We start from the raw sequence: 12747 nt of genomic DNA, 5'->3' as shown, positions 1-12747 counted from the left end.
CTAAACCAAGCTAACCTACCATTGCCACCGCACCTCTCTGCCTCCCTTACTCTCCCACCACACACACACAAAAAAAAAAAAAAAAAAAAAAAAAGACACACTAATTCTCAGTGTTCTTCAACCATCTGTAGTCCATCACCGTAAAACACCCAGTCCCCATAAACAGATACCCTGTGCCATCCTTACAGGCTGCAGTCCTACCCCTTCCTCAGTGCCCATGCATCCATTTCTGGTCTCCCCATTGCCCTGCCAGTGTCGTGAGGAACTCTGCATCCGAGCCTCTCACTGACCAGTGTCCTCAGTTGTCTTGCTCCTGTTCATGGTTGAGTGTGGTTTCAGTGCTTGAGTACGCTATATTTAAAAATATGTATTTTTATTGTTGTATTGGTGTTGGGGAGTGTTTGCACACACAAACGCAGTGCCCACAGAAGCCAGAAGAGGCCATGGGACCTCTTAGAACTGCAGGTACAGTGTGAGCTGCCATGGGTTCTGTTCTCTGTAAGAGCAGCCAGTGCTCTAACCGTTGAGCCATCTCTCCAGTTTCTTTGTTCAGACACCTAAAGACCTAGGGGCAGAGACTGGATCAAACGTGCTGACACGCAGACATGTGAGCAGGAGCTTGGGGTGGTGGTTCCAAGAGTCAGACTCAGCCCTGAAGGCTCAGACACAGCCCAGACACCAGGACCCGGAAGGTCTCTGCTGCCTGCTTGGAATCTGCTGCACGCTTCATGGAATTTTTTATTTGGGAGACAGAAGGTAAGATTCAGAAGCCGATTGACATCCCCACCCCCACCCCCACCCCCACCCTCCCCACACCCCACCCCACCCCCACCCCTGCTCCGCAACCACAGAGATCGCCTCTCCAGGGAGGATGAGAGCTGCCCAGAGAGCCTTGATTACTTCCTGCTCCTTAATGGGTCCTTCAGAACAGAGTGGTTCTAGTTTCCATGGCAACAGGCAGGCAGCAACAGAAGGGAAGTGGCTCCCCGAGCTTACTCCCCACTCCCATAAGGGCTTCTGGCAGCCAGTCTCTTGAGATAATGAACCTGAAGGCCACGAAGATGCCTACCACAGACAGACCTCAGAGACACCTGCAAAAGTGGGTGCCTGCCCCTTCCTGGTCCAGAGCACAGTGGGAACAAGACCCTGGACTATCCCGATGAAGGAATTTCAGAGAAATTACTTTTGCTGCTGGGTGTGGCTCAGGAGTGAAGCCCTTGCCCAGAAAACCCCCAGTCAGGTGCTGAGAGGCATGGCTCTGAGGAAAGTAAGTCTCTGTTAACTTTTCTTCTAGTACATAGAACGTATGGCACTGACCCTGGGCTTTCCAACATCTGTGATTATTGAGGTTTTTGCCCCCTGCTGCCCACTGTGGGAACTGCCCCTACCTTTGGCTTTTAGGAGCAGCCCAGTTCATTCTAAGGCATCCCAACTTAGTGTCCACCAAGACTTATGGCATACAGAACTGGGCCTGATGGAGCCCACCTGTAATTTCAATTCTTGACAGTTCCTCCAAGTTGTGGAGATGACAGACATTGGCTATGGCCTAGTGTTCCATACATGTTGGCCTCAAACCCCGTGACTCTTTTGCTCCTGGCTGCTCTGAACAGTTTTTGTCCCTTCCTCGTTGCTAATGCCTATAACAAGGTCTCTCCCCAGAGTATGCTCGTGCTCATTGCAGGAATTCAACCTTCTCTGTCTGACTCAGTACTGGCTACAATGTAAATAATGTGTCTTTAGCTGTTTTGCTGCATCCTCTATGGAATAAAGGCAGAGGATATATCTGCAGTCCTGGTGCCACAATCTTTAACCCCAGCATTCCGGAGGCAGAAGCAGGTGGCTCTCTGTGAGTTAACAGCCATCCAAGGCTACATAGTGACACCCTGTCTAAAACAAAAAGAAGAAGAAGAAGAAGAAGAAGAAGAAGAAGAAGAAGAAGAAGAAGAAGAAGAAGAAGAAGAAGAAGAAAGAGTGAAGGGGGAGGTATATCAGTCCAGATTCAATGTAGTTTTTTGGGGGTTGGGGATCAAGACAGGGTTTCTCATGTATCCCTGGATGTCCTGGAACTTACTCTGTAAGCCATGCTGGCCCCGAAGCCCTCTCACAAACCCAGACACAATTTTAAAATTTGAGACAGTCTTGCTGTATCCCAGGCTAAGCTGCTCATCATGTTCCAGCCTCATCCCTCCCATGCACCCCAGTGATGGGATGACAGGTGTGCAGAACCATGGCAAGGTGGACACGGTCGAAAAGGAAAAACATTTAGGAGCTGGAGAGATGGCTCAGTGATTAAGAGCACTAGTTGTTCTTCCAGAGGTCCTGAGTTCAATTCCCAGCAACATGTGGCTCACAACCGTCTGTAATGAGATCTGATGCCCTCTTCTGGTGTGTCTGAAGACAGCTACATTGTACTCATAAAAATAAATACATCTTTAGAAAAAAAGAAAAAAAGAAAAAAAAAGAAAAGAAAAAGAGAAACTTCTAAATGCAAAGGTGTTTAAATCCAGCTGTGTTTGAAGGAACCAAGAGGCCACTGACTGGGACCTGTGGGGCTCTCAGCACTGGGTTCTTTCCCTAGAGAAGAAGGGGCACCAGGATCTGTGTGCACAGAGAACACAAGGAAATGCTGGATGAATTAGAGGCTAGCTTGAGCTATATAGTGAGATTCAAGACTGTTTCCTAGGACCCACAGATACACATGGTAGAAAGAGAAAGTGGATTTTTCCCACGCTGCCCTCTGACTACAGCACTCGCACACACGCACATGCATATGCACACAAAACTTGGAAGCAATATAATAAAGAACCTTTAGAGAACCAGGCAGGGTGCTCATTAAAAAATCGTGGCTGGCCGGGCGTGGTGGCACACACCTTTAATTCCAGCACTTGGCAGAGGCAGGTGGATTTCTGAGTTCGAGGCCAGCCTGGTCTACAAAATGAGTTCCAGGACAGCCAGGGCTATACAGAGAAACCATCTTGAAAAACAAACAAACGAACAAAAAAAAAAAAAAAAAAAAAAAAGAAGAAGAAGAAAGAAAAAGAAATCATGGCTAACTGTGACTCTGAGTGGCTGTGGGGATGCACCTGCCATGGATGGCAGAGACTGGATGCTGAGCCCAGCCTTGTCTCTGAGCTCTAAAGTTGATTGAGAGAGCCTGCTTTAATAACTAAGGTGGAAGAGGGATGGGCAGAGCCTTGACAACCTCTGGCCTTGCATGCAAGTACATGTGTGTGCTCACAGACGAGGATGTGTTTTAAAATGGCATATTCTAGGGTAGAAGAGATGGATGAGCACTTAGAGCCTGCTCTGCTCTTGAGGATGATAAACCTTAGCTTCAGCACCCACATGGTGGCTGAACCCTCTGTAACTCCACTTCCAGGGAACTTGATGCCCCCTTTTGGCCTATAAAGGTACCTGCACTGACACCCATATAAATAAAAATAAAATCTTTTTTAAAAAATTACATAATGTGTCCAGGTGGCTCAGTGGAGAGCACATGCCAAGTGTCGGCAGAGGCCCTGGGGTCCAGCTTCAACACCAAGAGAACCGCTCAATGTTGAAGCCGTTGGTCTGTGATTGTCCGGGAAGATATGAATTGCATAGTGGTGTACCCTTCCATGGGCCTGCCCACTTTCCTCCTGGAGCCTGTGTCCTGGCTGCCATCGCCCAGCTTCTAAACTCCTTTCTTCCCCAAACCCCATCAGTAACTGTTTACAGAATGAGCAGATCCCTCCCATCCTGGGCTTGGCAACTCTGGGATCTGTGCTACCACTTTTTCTACTTTGAGTGTTTGAGAACATACATATTAAAATATTAAGGGTCTGGAGAGATGGCTCAGTGGTTAAGAGCACCGACTGCTCTTCCAAAGGTCCTGAGTTCAAATCCCAGCCACCACATGGTGGCTCACAACCATTTGTAACAAGATCTGACGCCCTCTTCTGGAGTGTCTGAAGGCAGCTACAGTGTATTATATATAATAAATAAATAAATCTTTAAAAAATATTAAATATATACACATGTATATGTGTTCATAAACCAATATAAATAAACAATAATAATATATAGGGTTTTTTTTTTTGAGACAGGGTTTCTCTGTGTAGCCCTGGCTTTCCTGAAACTCACTCTCTACACCAGGCTGGCCTCGAACTCAGAGATCCAACTGCCTCTGCCTCTGCCTCTGCCTCCTGGGTTTTGGGATTAAAGGCATGCACCTGCACCACCACAGCCTGGAGATATGCACCTAGTGGGAGAGCCCTGGTGAAGCTCTAATTGTCTGAGTCTCTTTCATGGCTAGTGCGTGCCAGTGGCTCAGCTGTGGCTCTACTTGAGAGTTGTTGGTCAGGGGTTCGGACGTGGCTTATGGTTATTCACACACAGTGGGGTGCCAGGGGCAAGCAGCCTGTGCAAGACAAGCAGATGTCAGAAGCTGAAGAGGAGCTATGCAGAGCAGAGACAGATTGAGGTATGGACAGACACAAGGTGCAGACAGGAGCTGGAGTGGCCGCCAGCACAGCCCCCCCCCCCCCCGCCCCCAGGTCTCCTTGGAGCCGACTCGCTGCAGGCCTGAGGGAGCACAGAAAGACAAATCATATTGAAAACAAAGAAAAACAACTAGTGAGGTGGTTAGGCAAGCAAAGGTGCTTGCTGCCACGCCTGATGACCTGAGTTTGAGCCCCAGGACACACACACACGGCGGAAGGGGATGACTCCCAAGGGTTGTCCTCAGATCTCTGTGCCTGTACTGCGGTGTGTGTGTGTGCACACACAATAATACAATTTTAAACTACATTTATTTTCCTTATTTTCTGTGTGTGCCCGTGTGCTACAGAACATGTATGGATGTCAGAGGACAGGCCTTGGGAATCAGTTCTCATCTTCCATCACGTGGGTCCCGGGAATTGACATCAACCCGAGCTACATGAAATCCTACCTCAAACTGATCTTTAAAAAGACCTTGAGGAGCTGGAGCAGTGGTTCAGCTGTGACTCTCAACCATAGGGATGCACACACCACCAGTAACTCTAGCTGCAAAGATCCCGACGCCCTCTGCTGGCCTTGGCGGATGTGGGGGGGGGGAAGCATGTGGCCTTTAAAAATTAATTTATTTAATTTTATTTTATGTACATTAGTGTAAGATCCCTTGGACTGGAATTACTGACCAGTTGGGAGCTACCATGTGGGTGCTGGGAATCGAACCAGAGTCTTTTGGGTGAGTAGTCAGTGCTCTTGACCACTGAGACATCTCTCTAGCCCCGCATGTGGCTCCTTAAAAAATAAGAAAGAAAAAAAAAAGAAGAAAAGAAAAACTAACGTGAAAATCGAGACTGCCTAACATTTCCGCAAATAGCTAAAGGCGAGTTGGGGGTGCGCTGCCAGCTCAGGATCTTACACTCGGCGCGCGCCCCCTGCTGGTCAGCAAGCCTTTCGTAGAAGCCCCCCCTAGCCTTCCACCTCGCTCCGGATTGGCTGCGAGTTACCTTTGTTGCCCGCTGGGAAATGTAGTCCGCAAAGGAGGCGGAGGCCCATTCATTTCTTGCCTGCGCAACCTCGAAAGCCGGAAGTACAGCACCACGCTGCCCAGGGTCGTCCGCTAGGTGCCGCCGAGCCTTGCCTGACACGAAGAGAGGCGTTTTATTTACATTTCGTCTCGCGGGTGCCCCACAGCGCGGTGGGAAGCGAATTCCTTCCCCCCACTTCATGTTTTCCTTTGGATTCTGACATGAATGACAGAATGCACATTATCACCTGGCCAAACTGCTCAGAGCCCCTCAAGACATGGTGTATTTCCATGATGGGAACTGTAGTCTTTCAATGGTACCTCGCCCAGTATTCTTCGTACTAAAGCTCGGACTTCTTGCCCTGTCTAGAGTCTGTGTCAGTGTCAGTAACCGGAAGTATGTCATCAAATACTCAGGGTCACATACAACTTTATAGACTTGCATGGTAGGAATTGAAAACTGATAGCCTTTCTGAGAAACGTCTTTTTGGGAACTGAGCGAGAACGTGCTGCCCGAGAACGTGCTGCCAGCAATCTCCGCCTTAGAGTCAATACCAGGAAGTGCGTCACCACATTTCCCAAGGGTCGCACTAACCATTGGCCTTGTTTGGCGGAAATTGCCGTCCTGTCACCGGTTCCCCACTATCCCTTTCGGGAAATGTAGTTTTTTCGCTTTTCTGATTCCAGTGTCATCCGGCGGGCGATCGCTCATAGGACTCCATTTCCCAGCATGTCTCTGCACATTCTGTCCTCGCCCCTTCGCGGCGGCCATTTTATTCCTCCCGGAGACCCGCTAAGATGACAGCCCGGGAGAAGGTGAAGGTTGTCTCTGGCGACCGGCGACCCGGCTAGATCCAGCAGCGAGGCTTCCAGCATGGATCTGCACACAGCGGTGTACAATGCGGCGCACGACGGCAAGCTGCCGCTGCTGCAGAAGCTGCTGGCTGGCCGTGGGCGTGAGGAGCTGGAGGAGCTGCTGGGTGAGGTGGCCGGCGGTGGCACGCCACTGCTAATCGCAGCGCGCCGTGGACACCTAGACGTGGTGGAGTATCTGGTGGACCACTGCGGCGCCAGCGTGGAGGCGAGCGGCTCCGTGCACTTCGATGGCGAGACCATCGAGGGCGCGCCGCCGCTCTGGGCAGCGTCGGCCGCGGGTCACCTGGCGGTGGTGCGGAGCCTTCTTCGCCGAGGCGCCTCGGTCAACCGCACCACGCGCACCAACTCCACGCCGCTGCGCGCCGCCTGCTTCGACGGCCACCTGGACGTGGTGCGCTACCTGGTGGGCGAGCACAAGGCGGACCTGGAGGTGGCCAATCGCCACGGCCACACGTGCCTTATGATCTCCTGCTACAAGGGCCACCGCGAAATCGCGCGCTACCTGCTGGAGCGCGGCGCACAGGTGAACCGGCGCAGCGCCAAGGGTAACACCGCCCTGCACGACTGTGCAGAATCTGGCAGCCTGGAGATCCTACAGCTGCTGCTGGGCTGCCACGCGCGCATGGAGCGCGACGGCTATGGCATGACCCCGCTGCTGGCCGCCAGCGTCACCGGGCACACCAACATCGTGGAGTACCTCATCCAGGAACAGCCCGGCCATGAGCAGCTCTCAGGGACAGAGCTTCCCGGAGAAGGCTCCTCCCAGGTGGCAGGAAACCACTGCTCCACCCCAGAAGAAGCAGAACCGTATGAGAGCTGCTGCCCTACCAGCCGGGAAGCGGCTGTGGAAGCTTTGGAGCTGCTGGGTGCCACCTATGTGGATAAGAAAAGGGATCTGCTTGGAGCCCTGAAGCACTGGAGAAGGGCAATGGAACTCCGTCACCAGGATGGAGGCTACCTCCCTAAGCCGGAGCCCCAGCAACTGGTTCTGGCCTATGACTATTCCAGGGAGGTGACTACGCCCCAAGAGTTGGAAGCCCTCATTACAGATCCTGATGAGATGCGGATGCAGGCGCTGCTGATACGGGAGAGAATCTTGGGCCCCTCACATCCTGACACTTCATACTACATACGGTACCGGGGTGCTGTCTATGCGGACTCCGGGAATTTTGAGCGCTGTATCCGTCTGTGGAAGTATGCCTTGGACATGCAGCAAAACAACCTGGAGCCCCTGAGCCCCATGACCGCCAGCAGCTTCCTGTCGTTTGCGGAGCTCTTCTCCTACGTGCTGCAGGACCGCTCGGCCAAGGGCAACCTGGGCATGCAGCTTGGCTTTGCCGACCTCATGGGTGTGCTCAGCAAAGGGGTTCGGGAAGTGGAGCGGGCTCTGCAGCTGCCCAAGGAACCGGGTGACTCCGCACAGTTCACCAAAGCCATTGCCATCATCCTCCACCTTCTGTACCTATTGGAGAAGGTGGAGTGCACCCCCAGCCAGGAACACCTCAAGCACCAGACAGTCTACCGCCTGCTCAAGTGTGCCCCTCGCGGAAAGAACGGCTTCACCCCACTACACATGGCGGTGGACAAGGAGACCACCAACGTGGGCCGGTATCGTGTGGGCGTCTTCCCGTCGCTGCAGGTGGTCAAGGTGCTGTTGGACTGCGGAGCAGACCCTGACAGCAGGGATTTCGACAACAACACCCCACTGCACATCGCTGCCCAGAATAATTGCCCAGCCATCATGGATGCTCTCATCGAAGCTGGGGCGCACATGGACGCCACCAATGCCTTCAAAAAGACTGCCTACGAGCTGCTGGACTCGAAGCTGTTGGCTAAGAGCACCGTGCAGCCTTTCAATTATGTGACACTGCAATGCCTAGCTGCCCGTGCCCTGGACAGGAACAAGGTCCCTTATAAGGGCTTCATCCCAGAGGAGCTGGAGGCCTTCATCCAGTTGCATTGAGCCTGGCCCAGCTGCTGGTGCCCACTTGGGCCTTACTTCTCCAAGCATCCAGGCCCCATGGCCTGCTGGAGTGAACCCAGCTGCTGATTCTAGAAGCCTTCAGGGTCACATGGAGGGAAGACGGTCTTTTTTGTGGAAGTACACAAACCCGGATGCCTGAGCCTCCCCAGTGGCATGCTTCTGTCTGGGTCTGGAGGCCTCTGCACTGTCCTAGAGTCCTGCAGTGAGCAAAGCTGTCTCCTTCCTGCAGTGGGCACTGACCACCTAGATGTTTGCATTTGGTTTTCCTTTTCTAAGCAGATGGGCAGCAGCCTGGAGCCCATGTTGTGAGGGTTTTTCTGTCTGTTTTCACTGGTTTCTGTTTGTTGGACTTAGTAATGACTGAGTTGAGAGTTGCCAGTATTTTGCAGTGGCCACAGCTGAGGATGGCATGAACTGTGTGTGCAGATCTGTGACCAAGGTCCTGGGAAGCATCCTCATTTCTGTGCTGATTAAAGAGAGGACTATCCCCCAAGAAAGCCCAGAGGCAGTTGCAAGAGCCACAGCCAGGCAGACACCAGTGCCTCCTGTCCTGCCCTCTGGATGGACAGACAGTTCCCAACCTTGGGACGAAGCTGGAACTGCCAGGCAGATGGTGACCAGGCCACCTGGCCACCAGGTTCACATCTGTGCCACACTTGTCACACTGTCACCTTCATCGCTGAGGACCTGACCCCTCTTGTATTGAGGAGTCCCCAATATCCCAATAACTTCGGGGGATGGGCTTCTAACCAAGATAGGGGAAGGTGGGGGCAGCCAGCCAGGGTAGCGATGGACCCATGTGGTACTAGCTTGGCCCACGTGAGGCCCTGTGTGCAGCCCCAGAACCACAAAAAGTTACTGAACAGCTGCCTATGACTCCACCAGCTCTCGATTCCATCATTTGTGGTGAGTGGTTCACCCTGGATTAGGCCAAAGCAGGAGGTACTCATCCCCGGCCTGTAGAAGCCAGCTATATGGGTAGGAAGTCAGGTGTAGAGGGGCCAGTCCCTCCCTCAGCCATTTAAGCCACATAAGCTGTCCCTTGAGGACGTGAGTGTGTGATTGCAGTGCTAGGTAGATTCTCTGTATGAGCAAACTTTAGGCCTTACTGGGCAGGGTCTCGCTGCTCCACCCTGCCAAAGCTCAGGGCAAACATGAACCCCTTTGAGTCTTGGCACTGATATTTATGGATTAAAATGCAGGTATGTGAAGATGTCTGCCTAGCTGTTATTTAATGTAGCTAGGTAGAGCGGGGAGCCAGGTGAGTGTCTGTCAAGCATGCATGGTGGCACAAACCCAACATCTTAGCACTTCCAGGACTGAGGCAGGAGGATCATAAGTTGGAGGCCACGGGAGTAGACAGTAAGTTCAAGAATAGCCTGGGGGTATTGTAATAAGAGTATTTTAAGACCCCCTACCCTCTCAAAACTGTCTCCTATGAAGTGTAGCACTAGTGAGCATTTACTGAGCCCCTGCTGCACCCCACTGCTCACGTGTACCACCTGGTTCACAGCAGCTGCCTTCTGATGGAACCAGTCCCATTCAGGTACCTCAGGTGGAGCAAGTTCAGAGGTTACACCAATGGTGTGCCTAGGAAGGGACACAGCACATGAGAAAATATCAGACTCAAACCCTCTGTCTCAGTGGCTGACATGTTTAGATCCACTCCCCTACCTCAGCACCCTGAACATAGATCTCATTGGTCCTTCCATAACCTCTGACTTCTGACCTCAAATTTAAGAGGAACAATTATTTGAGCCCCATGTTCTTCATGCTGTCAGAATTAGGAAATTTGACCTGGGGCCTGAACATTCTTCTGGGAGGGTTAATACAGCAGGTCCCAAAGGCTGCCTCCAGCCAGGTTCTTCCTAGTTGGAACAGCAGGATGAAAGAACAGATTCCTGCCAAGCCACCACAGGGCCCACCCAGCCTTAACTATATGCTACCTGTATAATTGGACAGGCCTGTGTCACTTGTGTACTCTTTAGCCAATTACAGTAGCCTGTGAATGGGCTGCAGTGATTTTAAAGACTAAAGCAGGGTATTGTGGGTGTGTTCTAGAGGCAGAGGCAGGTGGCTCTTTCTGAGTTTAAGATCATCTTGATCTACATAGTTCTAGGATAGGTATAACTACTTAGACTCCCCCCTCCCCCCAAAAACCAAGAAGATTAGTGCAGGGGAGTTGGCTCAGTGGTAAGTGCCTCTGAGACTCCAGTTTAACCCCTCAACATAACACCATAGCAAGTGGGCAGATTAGACTGGGAGCAAGGGCGGGAGACATGCCCCTACCCAGCTCTGGCTGGTTCTCTGGTCTCTATTCATGTGGATAGCACAGCCTGTTCCTGTGGTGCCACATGGCTGTACCAGTGTCTGGTATTTCTAAGTAGGGAGTGTCCTGACCCCAGGTTAAACATAGCCCAGCACAGAACCACCTCACTTGGCATTCAGTCAGATCTACAGAGGGCCCAGAAGGATGAAAGACAGCACAGCAGGTGTGGGGCAGAGTCTGGCCTGCACTTGTAAGGCTGCAGAGGAGACCGTGGGCCTGGCTCTGCACATTTGAGATGCCACTCTAGGGGCTCCCCACCCTCAGCCCTCATGACTTGTTAAATCCTGTCAAGAAGCAAGCTTGAACCAGATGTGCTGTCTGTCACACACCTTCAGTCCCTGAGCTCCAGAGGCAGGTGGACAAAAACAAGCAACAAATACCAAGTGAACTTGATTGACTCTGACCTGCAGAAGCCTTCCTAGATCATGAACTGCCTCCCCAGGGTACTTCCCTCACAGCCAATTGCTTGTTTGCTTTTAAAATTATGTGTGTATGCCAGATGGGGTGGTACATGCCTCGGAAAGGCAGTTCTAGGCCAGCCTGAGTTCCAGGACAGCCAGGACAAGCCCTGTCTTGACCCTGCCCCCCAAAAACGTGTATGTGATGGGGTGTGTGCATTTGAGCACAGGGCCTGCAGAGGCCACGTAGGTCTATCTCCCTGGAGCTGGAGTTCTAGTGGATGTGAGCCACCTGATGTGGGTTCTGGGAATCATACCTGGGCTAACCGCTGAGCCATCTCACCAGCCCTTTGCTCTTAGTCTCTTTAGGTGGAGTTTCATGTTGTCCAAGCTGGTCTTGAACTCCTGCCTCCTGGCTGAGATCACTGCCGTGTGACAGCATGCTCAGTTTATAAAACTGACCGTGTTCACATCTATAGATCAGTAGTTTTTAGAGTATCCTCAGAGCTGTACAATCATTGCCATTTCCAGAGGTCCCCCAGAAGTTTATTTCAGGCCTGGGGTGCAGTCAGCAGTAAACATTGGTGAGCATGGAGCCCTGGGGTCCACCCCAAGCCCTGGAAAAAATACTTTTTAAAAACAGTAAAGTTTGCTTATAGAAAAAAAAAAAATCTCAGTAGTGGCAGATGACTGGGATGAGTGAGGCTGGATCACCAGCAATAAAATTATGAGACTACAAAAGTCAGAATGTGAGAGCTACAGAGCAGTGGACACGGGGCTGGCCAGCATTCCAGCCTGACAAGTGGGCATTGACCAGCTCACATCTGGTGAAGGATCTGAGAACCCCTGGGGCAAGAGTGGTGGATCTAAGTCTTCAGGAAGAAGAAAACCCCTTTCATTTCCCTGGGAGTCTGACTGCCTCCCAAGACTGCTTAAGTGCCTGGTCCACAGGACAGGCTAAAAATAAAAGCCCCACCCTGGCATCTGGCAGGAGACTACCCTCTTTGGGCACCAACTCCAGGCATAACAGTGACATTCAGTTTCACCTTATAATCTCGGAGACTGACTCTACCCTCTCTGCCTCAGTTTTCCTGCCTGCAAGATGTGGAAGGAGCATTATGCCCCTTCAGGAATGCTAGCTGAGTGACAGCTGTTGCTATCTTTGTCCCAGGGCTGGAATCCTCATCAGACAGGCAGGGAGTGCTCATGAGCTCAGGCTACTGCCCATGGTGCCTCCTGATGGAAAACTTCATTGCCCAGCTACCTTGGCATCCCCCAGTACTTCCCACACCCCTCAATGTGTCATGATCGGCACGAAGCCCAGGTTGAACTCAAACTCACTGTGTAGCTATAGCTGAAGTTGACCTTGAATCTTGGATCAACTGAGAGTGGAGTCTGGGGTTTCATGTCTGACAGCTGAGATCAGCTCATTGGCCTAGTGTGTGCTCCCCCCTCCATGCTATAGAAACATCGGCTTCCCTGGGCCACTGAGAGGCTCCATGCTTACTTCCCAGGCTCTGCTCTCCCTCCATTTTCCAGGATGCCCCTCTAGGAGCTGCCCCAGAGGAACTAGGATGCCCACCTCTTCAGCATCCCCACCTCAGGTGAGTAGAGCTCTGAGTTCACAAAGGTACAAGCAGGAACCACAAAAGGCATCGTTGGC

The 12747-nt window shown here is 51.8% G+C and overlaps 1 protein-coding gene across 1 annotated transcript; it reads left to right on the top strand.

Annotated features, from left to right (window-relative positions):
- The first annotated feature begins 6261 nt into the window (after positions 1 to 6261).
- Fem1a (fem-1 homolog A) lies at positions 6262 to 9570 on the top strand. The gene has a single exon (XM_085833338.1). It carries the CDS (start codon positions 6372 to 6374, stop codon positions 8334 to 8336), a length of 1965 nt encoding a protein of 654 aa, XP_085689464.1. The 5' UTR covers positions 6262 to 6371; the 3' UTR covers positions 8337 to 9570.
- The last annotated feature ends 3177 nt before the right edge of the window (positions 9571 to 12747 follow it).

The sequence above is a fragment of the Mus caroli genome, unplaced genomic scaffold, assembly GCF_978045245.1.
Source record: "Mus caroli unplaced genomic scaffold, Mus_caroli_1 scaffold_18, whole genome shotgun sequence".
In the NCBI taxonomy this organism is placed as follows: domain Eukaryota; kingdom Metazoa; phylum Chordata; class Mammalia; order Rodentia; family Muridae; genus Mus; species Mus caroli.
This window is presented reverse-complemented; position numbering and strand designations above follow the sequence as displayed.

Bases quoted from the DNA above. Each gene is read 5' to 3' on its own strand.
- Fem1a (XM_085833338.1), top strand. From the start codon at position 6,372: ATGGATCTGCACACAGCGGTGTACAATGCGGCGCACGACGGCAAGCTG.